Source organism: Rhinatrema bivittatum, chromosome 5, assembly GCF_901001135.1.
Source record: "Rhinatrema bivittatum chromosome 5, aRhiBiv1.1, whole genome shotgun sequence".
Lineage (NCBI taxonomy): Eukaryota > Metazoa > Chordata > Amphibia > Gymnophiona > Rhinatrematidae > Rhinatrema > Rhinatrema bivittatum.
In genome coordinates, this window is record NC_042619.1 from 346,259,788 (window position 1) to 346,281,455 (window position 21,668).

Here is a 21,668-nt window from a genome sequence, read left to right on the forward strand (position 1 = left end):
TAATACACCATAGTATAAACAATTATTTATTAAACAGGTCAGAAAACATCATGTGAGACAAGTAATGAGATTAGTCAATAGGCACCAATCCATTTCAATATGCTGCTTATACATATGGCAAGGATTTTTTTATCCAGCCAAATTAGAGCTTTCTTTATATTTTTTTCCAATCTCTCTCTTTTTAGAGCAAAAAGTTGCATTCTTTGTTTTTTATCCAAATTCTGCCTTTTTAAGAAAACAGTAAGCATTTTGTATGATTCAGTATTTATAGATTTCTGTTGTAGGTTAAAGACAGTTGGGTCTCTCCTGTGTCCTACACTCCATCTTATCTAATTATATCATTTAAAAAAAATCTTGTCAGTTGTAACCACTTTCATAGATATAATGCAAAGGCTTTTTTTTTTTTTCAATCTGTTTCAGGTATCAAATAGTGCAGCAAGAAAATAATTTCAAATCAGTGAAAATAACTTGATAATTTCATGACCCAGTGCAGAGATGTATTTAATCTCAGAGAAGCTGCAATGAATATAATGGAATAAGATTGCCTATTTATATGGAAATCGTTTGACATATCAGAATAACCCATACCTGGACGAGGTGGTAGATGAAGAGGTTGTGCTATCTTCAGTCTGCTTTTAAGATCCTCCCATCTTCTTTGATCTACAGTCAGCAAAGCTGTACCCTTAAGAAACAAAGCAAAGTATAAAAGATTCACTAAACATTTGGAACAGCTTTGATACTACAGAATAGGCGACAAGAGCGAAGAAAATATAGTGGGTAGGGTAGCAGGCTGCAAACCAGGGACGACTGGGCTGTGATTTGGGGAAGTCACTTCACCCTCCATTGCCTCAGATACAAACTTAGGACCTGATTTAATAACCATTTTTCCAACAGACACAAGGGAAAAAGCCTTAGTAAACCAGGCCCTTGGACTGTAAGCTCTCTGGCATAGGGAAATGCCTGCTGGGCTTTTATGGAATCCACTTTGAAATGTCTTAAAAAAATTATTATTGTTTATGAGCAACAGCGTTAGAGTATACGGTTAATAGCATTCTAATAAACATACTATATAACTATAAAAAACCACCCTGATCCTTCAGGTTTAATTATTTACAATCTCCCCTCCCGACCCCCCCCCCCCCCAAAAAACAACTTGCCTAAAGTCCCTGGTGGTCCAGCGGGGGTCCTAGGAGCCATCTCCTGCTCTTGGGCCGTTGGCTGCCAGTAAACAAAATAGCGCCGGTGGCCCTTACCATGTGACAGGGGCTATCGATGCCATTGGCTGGCCCCTGTCACATGGTAGGAGCGATGGATGGCTGGCACCATCTTAAAAAATGGGAGGGGGACATCGCTCCCTGGACCCCCGCTGGACCATCAGGGACTTTAGACACGGTTGAGTAAGAATGAATGAGACCATTTGCATTTCATTTGTGGGCCCCCAAAACAATGAGGGGTTGCTCAGAAATATATATGTAGACATTTTTGTTTCATGTGTTTATGTTTCCCATTCGAATCTATGGCCCATTAAAAAGTGCTGCAGCGATATAACTATAGCAACCAACTAAATCCTGTCAGGCCGATGCAATAAAGGGCATTCGGCTTAGTGCGGCGGCTAGCGTGCGGTTGAACGCACGTTTTTTGAGCTCAGAGGGGCATATGCAATATCTGGTTTTACGCATCTATAACGCATGCGGAAAATCTATGCATAAGGAATAGCACCAATGGGATGCAAATCTTACTTAAGTGCACTGATTACGTATTAGTACCTGATGCAGTAACGTGCGCCGAAAGTTTGTGCGTCTTTAGTGAGTTTTTTTTTACGTTCAAAATTTTGCGCCTGCTTTTCACTGGCGTTATTGTGCTGTTAGCTGGCGGTTGCTTTCCTTTTGTTTCTCTAATGGATACTGTTTATTTCCTTGTCATGCTGACCCATTTCTTGCATCTGCAAGGATGAATTAGGGCAACTACATGGGCAATAGCAAATAATCCTGCCAACAGCAGAAGACCGAGGACCATGCAGACCGTGCAGAGCAGGCACAGGTTAGGAAATGACTCTTTCCTTTTAAATTTTAATTAAAATCTGTCGAATTCACGTCCAATTTTTGGGCCAATAGGATACCCTTGGGTTGGTGACATTGACATTTTACAGTTGAACGTTCATTAATTTTGCGTCTTTAAATAACCATACAGTCTTTTAGTTCCGGGTCTGTTTGCAATGTGTTCTTTTGTATCCCTTATCTTATCTTATCTTATCTTATCCTCACCTTATCACAGCCGCACAGCTGTGATAAGGTGAGGATGTGGTGTAGTGGGGTTAAATATGTTTTGGACGTATTAAATTTGAGTGATCCCAATTTAAAATTTATGTGTACTTGGAATAGAAGATCGGTGACTTTATTGGATATGTCAGTATACATACAAGATGATAGATTAGTGACCACTGTGTACAGAAAGACAACTGATAGAAATTCTTTACTTCACTATCGTAGTTTCCATCCTAAACAATTATGTGATAACATTCCTACTGGCCAATTTTTGAGATACAGAAGGTTATGTATGTCGGTAACAGAATATAAAATTCAAGCTCAGAATTTGATTGATCGTTTTATAGCCCGTGGTTATAACAGATCCACTGTAAAAAAAAAAAAGGATATAAAAGAGCATTATCTGCAAACAGAGATAACCTGCTCATACAGTATGATAAACAAGCCCCTTCTAGAATTACTTGCTCCATCCCATATTCATCTAGGACTAATGATATTAAGGCCAGTGTTTTAAAACACTGGCATATATTATCATCTATACCGGTATTTGTTGAAAGACCTATTTTTGCAGTAAAAAAACGGCAGAATTTGGGAGGCCAATTGAAATCCCATAAATTGAAGGGACGGGCTGATCAAGAGCATGGCCAGACTATCAGGTCGATCCTGTAAGGCCGCGGTAATAACAGTGCGGCAGTGTCAGGCGCACCCTTCCTCCCCACACGCACAGTTCTCTTCACTAACTCCCCGATACTCTCCTCTAATCGCATGCAAATGCATGCCGCGGCTTTAAAGCGGTAGGGAAGGTTTTCTTCCTTTATCTAGTTATTTTACCCCTGTTCGATGTAAACCGTCCTGATATGGTATTTTAACCATGAAGGTCGGTATAGAAAAAATGTTAAATAAATAAATAATGCCCGTGTAACCCATTTTACTGTATAGGCGCTTAATACAGCGCCTATACAGTAACCTGGGTGCGCTGGTACCTGTCATTTCAAATGTCATTTCAAATGACATTTGAAATGACATTTGAAATGACAGGTACCATGAAGTGAAAAAAAAAAATACCAAAATATGTAAAAACCTGAGTGTTCAAAAAAAAATAAATTTTAAATACCTGTCGGAGGGCCGCGTGGGTCCAGGCGGCAGCGGCGGGAGCCAGGTGGTCGCGTGTTAAATCTAGGCCGCAGGCAGGTGGGCGCCTGTTCCAGGCGGCAGCGGCAGCGGTGGCGGGGGGACACGCGTTAGTTCGAGACGGTCGGTGGGCGGCGGGTGGTCGCGTGTTAAATCTAGGCTGGGTCGCACAGGCGCGCATTCATTCATCCAGGCGGAGGAGCCGGCCTTGAGCGCCGAATCGCAGGGGTCGCACAGGCGCGCATTCATTCATCCAGGCGGAGGAGCCGGCCTTGAGCGCCGAATCGCAGGGGTCGCACAGGCGCGCATTCATTCAGGCGGAGCCGGCGGCTTTCGCCGCCGGCTCCTCCGCCTGGATGAATGAATGCGCGCCTGTGCGGACCCGGCCTAGATTTAACACGCGACCACCCGCCGCCCACCGACCGTCTCGAACTAACGCGTGTCCCCCCGCCGCCGCTGCCGCTGCCGCCTGGAACAGGCGCCCACCCGCCCGCGGCCTAGATTTAACACGCGACCACCCGGCTCCCGCCGCCGCCGCCTGGACCCACGCGGCCCTCCGACAGGTATTTAAAAATTTTTATTTTTTTTTCTGACAGGTTTTATGTGTCCCACATCATTACATTTTCTCGATCATCTCTGTATCGCTTTTTTTTTTTATTGTGTTTTATTGTTTTTGAGTGTCTTAAGCGGTGTCGATGGATTTGTTACTAGACTCACAGTCCTAACTCCTACTAGGGGGAGGCGGTAAACTAACACGTTACGGCCGCGGCAAAACAGTGCGTTACTAATGAGATAACCTGAGCGCGCGTTACGGTATCGGAGGGGAATAGCTAATTCCTTCATTATACAGCTAATTCGTTCATTTACATGCCGGGTGGGGAAGGGTTACGCGTCTCTTTTAAGAAGCGCTACGGACGCGCGAAACTGGAGACTGTATCGCTGGTTTGCCTTACGCGTCCGAATTGTGCGCAGCGAGCTCGTTACAGACGAGAAATCTTCAAATGAATGTTACTGTATCGAGCTGTATATGTGGTGCCTGCTCAGTGTGTAAATATGCCCTGTTGCTTAAAGAATTTCAACACTCTAGGTTAAGATATCCTTATAGGTTGCCAGAATTGTTTTCATGTGATACGAGTGGGGTCATTTATGCAATTGTATGCCCGTGTGGGCTAGTATATATTGGTCAGACTACTAGAGCAATTCGATTGCGAATTATTGAACACAGAAGTAGGATCAGATCTGTTAAGGTGAATGCACCTTTAGTTGATTATTGGGTCGAGTATGCTCACACATTGGAAGATATAAAATATTTTGTTATTAAGAAGGTGTATTTACCTAATGGGGGTGATCTATCCTCTGTGTTGAGATGGATTGAATAGCGTTTTATTTATAAATGGGGTACTGTTTTCCCCGGAGGTTTAAATGGCCCTATAGAATGGAACGCATTCCTGCATGTGAGCTAATAAGAATATAGGTGTTTGGAATTTGGGAGGTCGTTGATTTTCTGCTTGAATTAAGTATTGATGGATGGGTATATATAAGTAGGAGGAAGTGACTTGACGCTATGACGTTCTCTGACATGTGATACCTATTGGGTCCGGTTGAATGGTGAGTACTCTGTTTTGGTAGGGGGTGTTTAGTAAAAATTTCTTTACTTGGATAAAAAGATATTTTATTTATGATAGCTGCCTGTTTGAATTTTAGATACATGGATTATAAACATGAAGTAATACTCTGATGTTAATGGATATTGAGAAAACGGATGTTTTGCAATTGAATATTGTTTGTGAGATGGCTGGGGTACTTGAAGGTTAGTTTGGAGCCTTTTATGGAAAGTTTACGGGTTTGACACTTTGAGAAACTATAGAAATGTCTAAACATGGTTTTATGTTTGTTTTGGGAGTAGGTGGGGAGTCGGTACCTGTTACATTGATGAGTCCCTGAGGAAGCCCCAGGCAGGGGTGAAACAAGGATCTTTGTCGGACGGATTGGATAGAATGGATGGACTGGAAGGAATATTGTGTTTTATGAAAGTGATTTCGAGAAGAGCCCGATTGGATCGGGAGGTACCGTGGTGTGCAAAGGAATTATTGAGGAAGAACTTGTATGGTCTCGGGATATAAAACGGTTGATAAGATTATTAGTTTAAGCTTTGTGGATTTACTGGGTAATAGATAATCAAACATCAGTAATAAATAGTGGAGTATATATTGCACACTTGGATAAAAATATGTAACAAGAAAGTATTGATAAATGTATGTAATGTCACTATGTTTCAGGTGTTAACTTTTTATAGTATGAACGGTTGGTGTGTATGTGATGGTTAGTGAGTTTTAATACTGTCTAGTAAGAGATGTGATTTTATATTTTGTGATATCAATAAAGTTATTGTACTTACATATTATACGTATAAATTATTCTCTTTATGTGTATGTAATTGTTAGATGGGTAGAGAATTATTTTGAAATATCCCTGTTTTGTTTACAGACAGATGTAGGCCAACTTTACCATATAGCCATTAATTATTCCAGCACTTGGAGTTAGACCACAGGAACTTCTGGTAGCCTAGTGGTTAGAGCCTAGGGTTCAGATCTCACCGAGGCTTCTTGTGATCCTGGACAAGTCACTTCACTCTCCATTGCCTCAGGTACATATTTAGGGGGGGGGGGGGGGCATTTACTAAACCACATTTAATGTGCAGTAAATATCTTGCGGTAGCTTTAATATCTGAGATTTTCAATATCATGTTATTTAACCCCAAATTTTGTTGAAATGGGAACAAACTGATTTGCAAGCTAACTTTGTACCTAACTTTCCCTGGGAGCATCAGGACTCTAAAGCGCTCCTGAGGTTGCCATTTAATGGGTCACAGACAAACAATCCAACCCCTTCCCCTAACATGTGAAAAACTCAGCTGAGATGCCCACCCCCTGCCACCTCTAGGGGGCAACCCCTATGCATTAAAAAGTGAAAGAGATCAAGCTCTTCCCCCTTCCCAACCCTGCCCCTTCAAGCATTTAGGGCCCCAGAAACTCATACACTCCCCCCACCAAATTATACCAGTCCCCACCGCCCCAGCCTGACCCCTCCTAATCATACCAAAAGTTTCCCTGGTAGTCTAGTGGTGTCTGGAGCACCCCCTGGACTCTGGGACCTGAGTCATCTGCCAAAAAATGACGGCAGAGAGCCGCATTACTATTTATGACCCATCTCATGATTTGTTGGATCGGGCCACCACGGCCCTTTAAGAAGGTGGCAGCTATTGCAGGGCTTTTGAGGTCTTTTTTTTCTGGCAGTATTTTTCCCTGTGGTATTTTACCATGGAGGGAATATCATGGAGTTTTCTAAGCTTCTATACCGAGTACTGCAGCTTTAGTAAACTCCTGCAGTATTTTCCCTTCTGGGGGTGAATACTGCGGCTTAGTAGATGATTCCTTGAGATTTTAAGCCCTCTGGGGACAGGGAAATACCTACTGTACCTGAAAGCAATTTGCCTTGAGCTACCAATGAAAAACCATGAGCTAAACATGTAAAGAAAATAAATTCAGCTTTGAAGCGAGGAGGCCTGCAGAATAGCACTGTATTTTGACAGTATTACAAGTATCCAAGTATCTTCAACCCAGATAATGAAGAAAGAAATATAGTATGTTTCTCTATAATCTAATTTCTAGAGAAGGGCAGTATGTGAGAAAGATGGGGAAAATCTTCAGAAACATTAACTTATGATAACAGTCTAGAAATCATTATTGTCTTAAGGCCTTATAAAGCTCATGTAGCTGTCAAATTATAGTCATAAACCAAAAAATTTACAATATAATAATGCACTAGAAGAAACTGTGAGATTATGGAGTTACTAAATGTTCAAAGAACTGAAACAGCATGAACACCTATTGGTGAACAATTTATATCCTGCATTAGCTCTATTTGTATGCAAATTAAATGAAAATGTATGCAATGTTCCTTATTCATTCTCCAATTTATGAAATAGATTTAACTTGTATTATAATAAAAAATGAAATATAGTGCAAACAAATAACAAGTCAAGCAACATTTTCTGCACTATAGCAATAATGTAAATTAATCTCCAAAATATATATCTTAATGCTAGTGCCAAATTACTTTGTAAATTAAAGGAAGAATTTATAATTCCATAGGACTGGATTCAGACTTTATATGCTACCATTCATAAGGAATTTGTGCATAGCTTTGGCTGATTTGGCTTTTTTATTGGAATGCTAAGTCAGACATGAATTATATACACCAGCATGATTAACGCTAGCAGCCGTGACTAGAGCCTTGGTCCCACCACACCCCACACATACAGAAATAAAATAAGGCCCAAGCATGAGAACACAAACACAGCAATGGAAGTAAGATGCAAGCATGCAGATTGGGTATAAAAGGCCGCAACTTTACTAAACATATTACTATAAATGACCTGTACCCGAGCCGGGATTGTAATAGATAACCGGGGTAGGCCCCCGTATCCGCCACCCGACATGTACCAAGCAAGGCAGCATCATTTTTACCCAGCTTCCTGCCTTGTCCCCAAGCTAAGGGTCCTCGTCTCCAGAGGTGTAATGATGACCTGTCATTTGTAGCAAAGTCGCCAGCCTGTCACTGACCTAGACCACGATGCACACCTACACCACATTGAAAATACCCCACCGGCCTGGGTGCCCGCCCACTAGCTGCAACAATAAAACTGGCAAAACATTCAATTCATAACTGACTAACATCTCCTCGCTGTGGCCATCTCATGCCGCCCAGAACAACTCCTCCAGGGCCTCCTTATAGCTTTGTTAAATAGATCGTTACTGATGTCTGACAGGTATATTTTATCCTGCCTATACCTGCGTCTACCTTTGCTGTCTGCCCACCTGTGCCTAATTTGACAGCCCCCAAAACTTTGGATCTACACAACAATCTGACGATTCACCTTTTTGCACCCCTGCCCCCACAGCTTCAAATTGCTCCTCTTCAAACAAAGAATGATATGGGACCATAAGATATGCCATACTGGGTCAGACCAAAGGTCCATCAAGCCCAGTATCCTGTTTCCAGCAGTGGCCAATCCAAGTCACAAGTACCTGGCAATTACCCAAACATTAAGTAAATCCCTTGCTACTAATGCCGGCAACAAGCAGTAGCTATTCCCTATTGATTAATAGCAGTTTATGGACTTCTCCTCCAGGAACTTATCCAAACCTTTTTTAAACCCAACTATACTAGCATTCTTAACCACATCCTCTGGCAATGAATTCCAGAGCTTAATTGTGCATTGAGTGAAAAATAATTTTTTCCAATTTGTTTTAAATGTGCTACTTGCTAGCTTGAATTATCCGAAAGAGTAAATAACCGTTTCACATTTACTCATTCAAGTCCTTTCGTGATTTTCTAGACATCTATCATATCCCCCCTTAGCCGTCTCTTTTCCAAGCTGAACAGCACTAACCTCACTGGTCTGTGGGAACCAGGAAGTTAACTCCCCCATGTCAACTTTCATCCTTTGAATTAACTGCTCACATGAAAGGTCACACAAGTCATTGCCACCCAATATTGCTGCCACATCCTTCTGAAATCTGAAAACGAGTAACAGCTGCTCCCAGCGCGTGCCGTGCCTGCCCAACCATTCAATGCGAACTCCCTGTGGGACCAAACATAAGTGCTACGTGTAAGGCCAATCTCAAGCCCTTTGTCTGCCCAGTGGATGAAGGAATGGTCGATGATCCATTCTACCTGCTGGACCCGAGGGTAATCTGTAATGAGAGTGGGAAACTGAGTGGCAATTTGTAGTCGTTGTGAGTGGGGAAATTTGCTAGATCCAACCTGATTTAAGGATTCACTGCAGAAGATCTCCATCTTCCAATTTACTGTATTGTATCCATACGCAGGCCCACCTGCGCCGTGCTAGTCGTCACCTCAATACTGAAGGAATAGGTACTGAACTTGCTGGCATCTAGTCCCAACTTGGTTTATGCCAATCTGAGCACAGCGTAGAACTGATACCTGGCGATGGGAACTGTATCAGCATATATTAGCACAGGCATCTCACCAGAAGGTCTTACGGCCAGGTATATTCCACATTCCTAACTGGGCATGTGACCTGCAAATCAACATATTTGAAGGATAGTGTTGCCCTCCCCAATCCACCTGGTTGTTTTTGGATCGTTGTATTCAAATGCATATTACGGGGCCCGTACATTTCACATTCTGCAGAAATATGCCATTGAAACCTGTGTCACTGTTAGCTGAAGCCACCAACTCACTCACTCTTAATGCGCCAAAAATGGCCAGGGAGAATGCCAACTGGAATAGGCTGGTTTGAAAATCGGATGAATAGATAAATTTCAATTTCATTTTCATTTCATTTATTCAAATTTCTTGATCACTCATGCATTGGCCCTGAGTGATTTACAAATAAAATATACATAATAATTGTCAACAAAAACAATAATATTGTGACAAAACAAGAATCATTGTACAAGCTCACAAACAATTATAGCCAGAAGCATATATCTGACATTATGGTCTTTAGCAAAGTTCTCTGAATGTTTTAGCCAAAGTTGAGTCCCATCAAAAACTGCTTTAAAGCTGGCTTAAATGACTTTGTACACTCCATTAATATTAATGTTGCTGGCAAACAATTCCAGGTGACAGGTGCAACCACTGAGAATGCACAATCTCTCGTCACTGACAATCATGCAGATTTAACATAAGGTACCTCTAGACATCCTCTTGCCTGAGATCTTAGATTCCTTGTAGGTTGGTATACATGTAGCAGAAAAGCCAGACATAATTAAACATAAGAAACATTCTTGAAACAAAGTAGCGATTTGTGGTCTGACTAAAAAATGTAGCAAGTCATTTAAGTGGGTAGCAACCTGACTGAAACAAACAGGTCATTTCCTAAATAAATATAACAGCATCAGCACTGGTCAAAAAGACTACACTAACAGCACTGTGACCACTCATCTACTGGGTATGAAGGGAACATTAATGTAACCTAAATAATTATACAGCGCTGATCAATACCATCACAATCAAAACACTGTAAACACTCATCTAATGAGTATGGGAAGAGCAATGTTTTTATAGTGCTGAAAACTGGCTAACTATAAAATTCCTATTAATAGCGTTTATAAAATTTTAGTTAAAAAGTTCACCAGATGTATGGAGACAAATTATCAGCAATAGAATGAATAGGTACAATTTTTTTTTTCCGGTGAAATGCTGACCGACTGTAAGTTGGTGTTATGTTCGGTGCGGTGGCTCTTGATCGACCTTCGCTCGACTGAGCTATCAGCCGATGTTAAGCGTATACACAGTTGTGGCGGTGAGCATTCAATAATTCTTTACATATTTCAAAGGTCTGTTTTTTAAAAAAATTAGTTTTCTTAAAATTTAGTTTGTTTACATTTTTGCTGATATGCACTGTCAGTAGTTACTGTATGATGCATAGTGCAGCACCTCTCTTTAACTAAAATAAAAATTTAATAATCTTTTAAACTAAAATTTTATAAACGCTATTAATAGGAATTTTATAGTTAGCCGATTTTCAGCACTATAAAAACATTGCTCTTTCCAAACTCATTAGATGAGTGTTTACAGTGTTTTGATTGTGATGGTATTGATTAGCGCTGTATAATTATTTAGGTTACATTAATGTTCCCTATATACCCAGTAGATGAGTGGTCACAGTGCTGTTAGTGTAGTCTTTTTGACAAGTGCGGATACTGTTATATTTATTTAGGAAATGACCTGTTTGTTTCAGTCAGGTTGCTACCCACTTAAATGACTTGCTACATTTTTTAGTCAGACCACAAATCACTCCTTTGTTTCAAGAATATTTCTTATGTTTAATTATGTCTGGCTTTTCAGCATACTGAAAAAGTTCACCAGATGTGGCGCAATTAGAGGGAAATCCAAAAAATCTTCACAATACACTTCTAGTTTTCATCATTGCACAGGTTTTTGGATCATTGCCTATTTGATCAGTACATTCTGTTATGGAGAGGGTACACTGACCATGACCTGCTCTTGTGGACAGGAGAGCAAGACTCTGCATTGCTTTTGTGAACGGTTAAACCAGTGTAACTCTAATCTTCAATTTACTTTTTCTTGAAGTTATGGATCATTGGCTTTCCTTGATATTATGAACTACAAATGTGGGGATCATTTTGAATTTTCAATTTTTTAAAAAACACAGATCACAACACATTGTTGCATTTCTCCAGAAGCCACTCCCGACATCTGAAATTACATTTTTTTATCTCAGACATTTATACTCTACTCTACAGATGACGAATTTCACAAACAAGCAGAAACTATGAATTTGTGGGTTATTTATTTAGTTATTTATTTTTAGCATGGGTACCCCTTTATGTGTAAAAGATACTTTTAACGGAAGGCAGCATGTTTAAAAAAGACCAAATTATATATGTGTTTTACCATTTTCTGCTCAGGCAAAGTTAATCTGCTGAATAGAGAAACAATGCTGGCCCATACTGCAGATGCATCCAGTCTTCTGGGAAATACTATGTTTTGCCTTTAGTCAAGGTCCAAATTTAAGCGATATACTGGTACAGTCTTTTCTTCCTCCAGATATTATTTTGGAAAATCAGGTGCAGATGGATAAAGGTTTTAAGTTGTGAGCTCAGTGCATAGTTTGCCCACAAGCTCTAGTAGGTCTGATTTTGCAATTTAGAGATCATGAGCTCAAACATGTTAAGGCTGAAACCTTTTCCAAGTGATTTACATGGCAGTGTGTCCATGTGATCTTTGATACATAGGTAAAACCAGAAGAGCATTTTCAATAAGAACAACGTAGCTGTGTAGACACAATGAAGAATAAGGTACCCATTGTTAATCATATCACCATGTAACTTACCACTGAAGCTATGCAATGGAGTGCCATTAACTGAATCAAACCATCGATCCATGGTGGGGATATTGATGGGAAACTCCTGAGGCTAGACAGTGGTGGATTTTCAAGCCTCAGACTACAACACATTGTGAGACTGGAAGATTGGGCATTCAAATGGCAGATGAAATTTAATGTGGACAAGTGCAAGGTGTTGCACATAGGGAAAAATGACCCTTGCTGTAGTTACACAATATTAGGGTCCATATTAGGAGCTACCACCCAGAAAAAAGATCTAGGCATCATAGTGGATAATACACTGAAACCATTGGCTCAGTATGTTGTGGTGGTCAAAAAGCCAAACAGAATGCTATGAATTATTAGGAAGGGAATGATGATTAAAACGGTAGATGTCATAATGCCTCTGTGTGCAATTCCGGTCACCACATCTCAAAAAAGACATAGTTGCACTGAAGAAAGTACAGAGAAGGGTATCCAAAATGATAAAGGGGATGGAATTACTTACCTATGAGGAAAGGCTAAAGAGGTTAGGACTGTTCAGCTTGGAGAAAAGATGGCTGAGGGGGGTTATGATATATGTCTATAAAATCATGAGAGGGCCAGAATGGTTAAATGTGAATCAGTTATTTACTCTTTCAGAAAACATAAGGACATTTAAAACAAATCTGAAAAAAATATTTTTCACTCAATGCACAATTAAGCTCTGGAATTCATTGCAGGAGAATATGGTTAGTGCAGCTAGTGTAACTGGGTTTAAAAAAGGTTTGGATAAGTTCCTGGAGATGACTTAGAGGTTAGCCACTGCTATTACTGGGATCAGCAGCATGATGTCTGCTTAGTTTTTGGGTACTTGCCAGGTTCTTATGGCCTGGATTGGCCACTGTTGGAAACAGGATGTTGGGCTTGATGGACCCTTGGACTGACCCAGTATGGTAACTTCTTATGTTCTTACAAGTTGAACACTGAGATTGATTGATTGGAGAGTATGCTAATTTAGTATTTTGTGATGGCAAATAGAAGGATGTAATATGAAGAGGAACCTCTTAAGTTATAATACTTAATGGTTTAATTCCTTGGGTTTGATTGAAGAGTGGATTGAGTGGTGTGATGTACAGTATCAGCCAATGTAAATCACAATAAGATGTAAATGGGTCGAGAGTTTTTTCTTTTGTGTGATAAGAAGTTCTCTCCTTTTTTTAAAAAAAAAGAAGCCAGTACACTTAGGGGTAGATTTTAGTATGTGCACGCACGCTTTCTGGAAAATGGCCGCTGTACCGGCCGCCTCCAGCCCTGCCCTTCATTGCCCCCCTTCCCGCCCCTTTAACTGGGCCCGGCACTTCGGCGCGCCAGGCCCCTTTGAAGATGCGCACGGTGCGCGCAAGGCCCAGCCACGTGCGTAACTCCCGTTGTTTGCGCGCACGCGGGGGATTTAAAATTTGACCGTTAATGTTTGTCAGTCCTTCACAGGTTTCCTGATGAAGCATTGGTCGAAACAAAATAAAATATGATGATATATTTGATGGTATAAAGGGCATCTAGGACCATGAGTGGGAAATGCGCATCGTAGAAACGTTTGTCTTTAAATCTAAACATACATTTGTTATAGTTCTAATTAAGCATATGGTATTAATATCATAATATTGCTTAATCCAATACAATGTCTAATTATAACAAAATGGAATAGATGCATTTTCATGTACAGAAGTACTAGATACAAAACTGTAATCCTTACCTTGTTTTCATTGAAATTAGCTATGACAACACCAACAAACAGGGTCAATCCAATCATGCATCCAAGAAAGACAAACACATGGATATAGACTCCATGGATCTACAGAAACAGATAATATGGGTTGTTAATCAAATCAAAAGAAGACATTTCATTAAGTGAACAATGAGTTAAATATGCATGCTTACCGGCCCCACACGATGAATAATCACATCTCTGACTTCTACCCAGCCTTTTAGGGAAAGGACTTCAAAGAGTGCCAACATGGCATTTCCCACGTTGTCAAAGTTAAAATTCCGAGGATTTGCCCTATAGCAAAGTAAAAACCACAGAGGGAGTTTCAGCATTTAAGGAATGGATACAGTCTGGGTAGGTGAACTGGCTGTGAAATGCTTGGTTGCAAAATCACATCTACCACTTATTTTCTTTTTTTGGGAGTCATATTTGTCAAAATATAAAGAGTTAAACCACTGTTTATTTTTATTTTATTTATAATTGTTTATAATAGTAGGAAACTAGATAATGCACAAAACTAGATAATGCATGAACATGACCTTGACTATGTATTAGCTGTTTGTATTAACCCGGAATATGAATGCTGACCTAAAATGGGAATGTTGACCCAGAAACCGAATGATGATTTTGTACACCGTTGTGATCTTATGACGGTTTTATAAAACACCCAAACAAACAAATAAATAAATGTCCCAGCAGGATTTTACATTATGGTTGGTTTACTTCACAGGCACAATAAAGGCCAATGAGCACTGTTAAAGCCTCAGATGACTCTGACCATTCTGCATTGGATTGGTGCAACCGTTGAATACATGAGCCGAGTTAGCCACATAACTTTATCTGGCTAACCAGCCGGGTCACGCAGTGGCTCAATATCTACCTCAACTTGTCTAAAGAAAAAGAGGAGTTGAAAAGCCAGGGCAGGCAGAGTAAATTGCTGTCACTGAGGATTTTTAAAACCACCTTGCCACTGTTCAGTAATCCTAACCAAAGGCAAATTTCTGCGCCAAAGAAGGAAACAATGCTTCATGAAACGTCCTCACACTGTTGGATGCCGATGTGACTGCAAGGTAACTGGAATGTTTAGAATGCTTAGACCTATTACTGCTTTTGTTTGCAGCCGAATCGTTCCTGTTTCAATTTCTTAATCTTTGAATTTTTGTAATTAAAAATTTGAGGTTCATATTGAGTGGGGTGGCGAATGGCAAGTACCCAGGATAAACTTGCCCATGGTAACTTGAGATGAGATCTTCAGATGGGAAACAAGTCCTGCGGGATATACCTAGTAAGGTTTAAAATGCCTGGATAGCTTTCGACATTCTCGCCACCACACCCAGATGTTGACCTCTCTATAGTCAAACTCCCTAGAAGGTTTGAGAACATCCCTAAAGCACGACGTTTTGTTTCTAATACTTACCAGACTCGAGGCACCCAAAATCCTGGCTTTTTCTCCCCAGGCTTTAGCTTCAAGTTTAGATTTTTTGAAACACTGAGGTTAATTCTGAATATGCCATGACATTCCTCCTAAGGCAACAGTAAAACACAGAGCATAATCTCAACACGGAAATTCTTCAGCATCCATTTCAAAAGAAGGGTGGAGTGCGCACTAACGGCCGGGTTTTCAAAGTCCTGCGCGCGTACATCCCGGGCTTGACGGGCACGGCTGTGTCTTGATCGCGCGCCACGCGAATTTTCAAAGAGGCCCAGCCACGTGCGTGAAGCCCGGCACGCGCACAAGTGCTGGGCCTCTTCAAAGAGGCGGGCCGAGGAGGCAGGAAGGATTGAGCGGTTGTCCTGGGGAAGGGCGCGCCGGCAGCCTGCCGGTACGTGTAAATTGATTCTGCTCCCAAGTAGCAGTAAGTAAATAAATACAAAAATTAGGGTCAGCTAGGTAGGGGTTAGGGGTCAGGGTTCAGGGTGGAGAGGGGAAAGGGAAGGAAGGTTAGGTAGGGGGGGTAGGGAAGTTCCCTCCCAGTCCTCTCCTTAAGTGGAGCGGACTGGAGCTCGGGGAGGCCCGACTGCATCGCCACGTGTACTCTTATGAAATTCGGCTCACCTGCATGCGCCACCCGTACATGCGCACAGTCACCTGTGCCCTGTTTGTGACTCTTGAGTACCGGAGATGGCCACACCTGACTTAGCCAGTTAGAGCACCTTCATTTAGGCCTACTCTGGCAGCATCTAGTTTTGGGTTTATAAGTTTGGTGCCTACAACTGAAAATCAGTTTTAGGCCCTTAACATTTGTCTAACCACAACTATGGGACAACCTACATTTTGTGTGTCTAGCTGCCTAGTAAAACCTAATTCCATCACCTAACTCTTGAAGTTAAAAAACTACATTGTTTGACAATTGAGCCCATAGGTGCCAATCATTTTCAGACAATAATGGACAAAATAGTATAGTTCACTCTTTAGAAGGCCAATAAAATTTCTCTCTATATCAGGGAATAGGTAACTCCTGACTTGGAGTGCCTCAAACAGGTCTGATTTTCAGGACATTCACAATGAATATGAATGAGATATATTTGTAATCAATGGATGTTATACACCAAATATACCACATGCATATTCATTGTGGATATCCTGAAAACAATATCTGTACAAAAGGTATCGCCACCTATCTTAAGTATTACCATTTGCCAATCAATCCTATTGTGTTCAATCTCCTGTTGTCATAACTGCATGTAAACAATTCATAATGTATTCAACGTGCTCAGGAGAACCTCACTGAGCCGTCTGGTCTTTTCCATCATCTGCAGCCTGTATTTGAGACATATACCATCTGGTACTGAATAACGTGTGCACCTCCTATTTTTTGTTTGTTTAAATTTGTTCTTTTTTATTGTTTTTCAATGTTTTTCAATTAAAGTCTGATTTAATCATTGTAGTCTTCTTAAATTACTTTTCACTAGCAGTTCACAGCATCGGCATCTTTTTATTGCCGGTACAGGTATATGTAGCCCAACTTCAATGGTGAAAAAATGACCCGACAGCGGCCGTGTTTCGCAGCCGTTGGGCTGCTTCTTCAGGAGTCAGATATTGCAAAGTTAAACTCTCTTTACAACAGGACGCGATGTCTCCAAGAATTCTTCTGCAGTAATGCCGGGCTTCCAAATGGAAGATCTGGTCCCTGGGGGGCCTCTCTGGTAATTCAGTAGACATGATAAACCAGCCTCTCCACCTAGTGGGACTCATTATAAGGGCCGGACCAGGAAGAGGAAGTTAGGTGAGGCTAGTGAAAGCAGATTTATTTATTTATTTATTTAACAGTTTTTTATACCGACCTTCATAGTAAATAACCATATCGGATCGGTTTACAGTTTAACAAAGGGAAAACTAGAGTAATAATTCAAGTAAACGAAAGATAACAATAGGTAGGAATAAGTCAAAGTTACAATCAACAGGGGGAGAGAACTTGGAAGCTTACAACAAGCTGGAAAGAAGAAAGGCCGGTAAAGTATTGTTACCATAGAGTGAACAAATTAAAAAACTTAAACAGTGCTATAACCTGAACCAGATCAGAGGACAGGTTAAAAGGTGAAGGCTCAGGAGGATTTATTGCACTGTAGTTCTGAGGGCCTAACATGCTAGCTTAGCCCTGTGTAGTGAGGTATGTATAATTAGAGCTCAGACAAAGCTAGGGTTATGTTGTTGTTTTGTCTTCCTCGGTTGAACAAACCCACCTGAATTAATATTCATAGAGACCTTTGCATAAACTATTTATTTATTTATTTATAACTTTTATATACCGAGGTTCAATTAACAGGATTAATTATCACTTCGGTTTACATTACAACCAGCAAAAATATAACCGAGACAAAGTCTTGTTTTACAATGAACAGGGTAGAAATAACCTGGATAAACAATGAACAGGGTAGATATAATCTGGAAAAAAGATATTCTGGAAAATCATAAACTGGGTGAAGCAAGTATAGAAAATTGGGTCTGTAAAACTTGGGTGAAAACAGGGAAATTGAATAGGGGCGGACTATGAAGGCTTAAAGTTGTATAGCTTACTCATGATACGGATAAGAGTCATGGCTGAGGTGAGTAGCTATGGAAAGGCTTGTTCGAACAACAGAGTCTTAAGTCTCTTCTTAAAGGTGATTGGACATTGTTCTAGCCTCAGTTATAGGAAGCAAAAACCTTATAATTCAGTGGGCTAAACTCTCACAAGCTTAGTCGGTACTTAAGTTTCATAGCTTTCAGAATCTGAAACTTAGGCATCTAGGAATCCGTCTCATGCGAACATAAAATATCTTTATTGAAAAGAATTTTGACAGAAAATACATACTTACCCTTTTTAAAATGTGAGGATCATTGCATTTAGCTAGTTTTCCAGCAAAAAGCTGAACTCCAAAGCTTGCAAAAACAAGCATTAGTGTCAGTAAAAGGATAGAGACCTGTAGGAGTAACATTATTTTAGTGAGTAAAATGTAGAGACAATACATCTAAATAAAGTAAAAATGAAATGCAAATTGAAAAAGAACATTTCTCTAATGGGTAATAAATTAACTGTACTTAGCTGCTATATATTATTTGTGTGCTGTCTTCAGGTTAAAGAGAAAATATCTACAATCTGAACATCAGTTTAAAATGTAGAATATCTATGATAAAGCATTTTTATTGCTTTTCAATCCAGCTGTAATCTGAGATCAAGCCAAAGTAGTAAAGTATCCTTCATTAACGGCAGCTTGACAGCATCAGACAAAGCTGAAACAAAAACTGAGATGATGGCAGTTGATAGTAAAAGTGAACAGAAGCTGAACAATTAAAGATGTAGGTGCTGTGGCGTTGATAGTAAAGGTGAACCCTTCTTTGTTATAGGAAAAATAATCCCAATTACAGCTACATGATGTTGGGTTTCTGTACCGGATGTCACCACCCAAGGAAAACACCTTGGAGTCCTACTTTTCCTCTCCAATTGCGGCCAATCAAGATCTCATCGTAGGCCAATGCAGGATGCACATAAATTTAATAGGGATGTGAATCGTATTTCGGACGATTGAAAATATCGTCCGATATTTTCAAAATCATCAGAAATCGGGGGCTCCCCAAAACCGATAGGAAAACCCCACGATATTGTTTGTGGGGTTCTCTTATCGTTTTGGGGGAGGGCGGGGAAAACGGCACACAAAAATAATCCCTAAACCCACCCCGACCCTTTAAAACTAATCCCTTAGCTTCCCCCACCCTCCCGACCCCCCAAAAAACTTTTCACAGGTACCTGGTGGTCCAGTGGGGGTCCTGGGAGCGATCTCCCGCTCTCAGGCCGTCGGCTGCCACTAATCAAAATGGCGCCGATGGCCCTTTGCCCTTACCATGTGACAGGGTATCCGTGCCATTGGCCGCCCCTGTCACATGGAGGGAGCACTGGATGGCTGGCGCCATCTTTAAAAATGGCGCGGGCCATCCAGTGCTCCTGCGTTTTCAACACGCTATTACCCGGTACTGTATAAGGGGTAAAAATAGCGAGTCGAAAACGTGCGGCCAAATGCGGGCTAACAGTGCTCTCCACTGGAGCGCACTTTACTGTATCGGCCCGTTTTCCTTTGTTAGTCAGTGATGGATTTAGTTACTGACTCTCTATCCTCAGTTTCTCTAGATTTCCTCTCTCTTCCTTAAATAGAACATTGAAATGCTCCTGAGCTTGCCTACACACTCTCATTCTCCATTCACTTCTATTTTACTAGTTGCTGTCTTATTTTATACTCAGTCCTTCCTTAAAGAAGAATACTGGCGACACAAGGGACATTTTTTCTTTAATCTAGATCATATCCTGCTATTCTTTGAGCTCTAATATTTTCTCTAGAGCCCAGTGCAATAAGATGCTCAAAGTTCTGGACTCAGGGCAACGTACATTTTTTGTATGCATATTTTTGAGTGCATATTCCCCTTCTTTACCTGTTCTTCTCTCACATTTTATTTTTACTGCTAGAATGTTCAAACTTGTCATTCATCATAAGTTGCTTATTTTTGTGTTTCTTTGGTCTTCTTCAAGCATCTATGAAAACTGGAAACAATTAAAACATAAAGTATTCTACATACCAAAAATATTTCCTTGAAACCACTAAACAATTCTCGTACAACTTTCCTCATCTGAGGCACGAGTTTGAAAATCCGAAGGGGTCTGAGGCACCTGAGAACCATCAAAAGCTGAGCTCCAGATTTAGCAGGGACGTTCTGGGGCATCCAACAGAGGAAGATCAAACTCACCTTGATAAAAACAAAAAAAAAAATAAATTGACTATGTATTTATGTTCATAGGCCCGAGAAATATGATAAGTGATTTCTGAGACAGTGAAAATGTCAAACATGATTATATGATTATGACATGAAGCTAAAATGAGGAGGATTTGGAGGAAGAAGGTAAAAATACTTCTTTACTAAGAAACTAGAAGATGACTGGTTTAGTCAACAAGCACAGCTTATAGTAACCAAAACAGTGGTAGAATTTGTAAGCTTTATGAGATATATAAGGATCTATTTACCAATATGCATTAACATTTGTACACATATTAAGCGCTTGCATTAGTGTCTAATTCATTTTAAAACAATGATAAGACATGTTACTGGTAATGCAAGCCCTTGCTAAGAAACAAAACAACTGATGGTACTTAACGTTTCACAAAGGCATCAACAACAATATTCAAGGCAAATATGAAGTTTTTGAAGATCAACATATCTATTTTGTTTCTCTATGAAAATAAGATATTATAGTCATCAGTATTCATTATAATACAGTATCACTATGAATACTGATGTGAATACCTTGTGCTAACCATGGAAAACAGAAAGGTTGATATTCAGCACCACTTATCTGGATAAATGGGGATTTATCTGGCTAAGGCCTAGATTCATCAAAATGCTATAAATATAGCAGAAATTTATCCGGCTAAGGCCTAGAGTCATCAACATGCTATAAATATAGCAGAAATTTATCCGGCTAAGGCCTAGAGTCATCAAAATGCTATAAATATAGCAGAAATCTATCCGACTAAGGCCTAGAGTCATCAAAATGCTATAAATATAGCAGAATATCCGGCTTTCGATAGGATGATGGCTTGGAGTATTGTGCGAAAGTCATTAAGGTGTAATAGGGGTTTAAGTATTTTTAAGGTGTGCAATTTGAGGAAACAATCTTTTAGTGTGGCACTGATGAATTTTTTGAGGTTAAAATGATTATCAAGTGTGATGCCGAGGCTACGTACGTGTTGAGGAAATGTGATGTTAGAGGGGGGAATGTTGACCAGCAGTGGAGGTGGGTTAATGTTGTGAGGTGAGATAAGGAGAAGCTCTGTTTTAGTCGTGTTGAGTGCGAGGAAGTTGTTTGATAGCAGGGTGCTGATGACAGCGAGGGCGGATTTCCAGGTCTAGATAGCTTTGTGTAATGTGTTGGTTACAGGTATCAGGATCTGAACATCATCCGCATATATAAAATGCGGAAGGCCTAGCTTTGAAAGGAGATTGCAGAGGGGGAGGAGGTATATATTGAAAAGTGTAGAGGAAAGGGAGGAGCCTTGTGGTACACCTTGTGTAAGGTTGATTGGTTTAGATATGCAGTTTCCAATCTGAACACTATATTGTCTATCACACAGGTAAGATTGAAACCAATGGAGTGCAGAACCGGAAATGCCAATGTCA

At 40.4% G+C, this 21,668-nt stretch overlaps 1 protein-coding gene across 1 annotated transcript in view; it reads right to left on the reverse strand.

Annotated features, from left to right (window-relative positions):
* NALCN (sodium leak channel, non-selective) overlaps positions 1–21,668 on the reverse strand; it is a 549,662-nt gene that overhangs the window by 42,853 nt on the left and 485,141 nt on the right. The window contains exons 26-31 of the mRNA XM_029603307.1: positions 20,073–20,240; positions 18,323–18,427; positions 15,441–15,547; positions 14,197–14,317; positions 14,012–14,110; positions 589–682 (exon numbers count right to left, since the gene is read on the reverse strand). Of these exons, the coding sequence (XP_029459167.1) occupies positions 589–682; positions 14,012–14,110; positions 14,197–14,317; positions 15,441–15,547; positions 18,323–18,427; positions 20,073–20,240 (694 nt within the window). The remainder of the gene's footprint in view (positions 1–588; positions 683–14,011; positions 14,111–14,196; positions 14,318–15,440; positions 15,548–18,322; positions 18,428–20,072; positions 20,241–21,668) is intronic.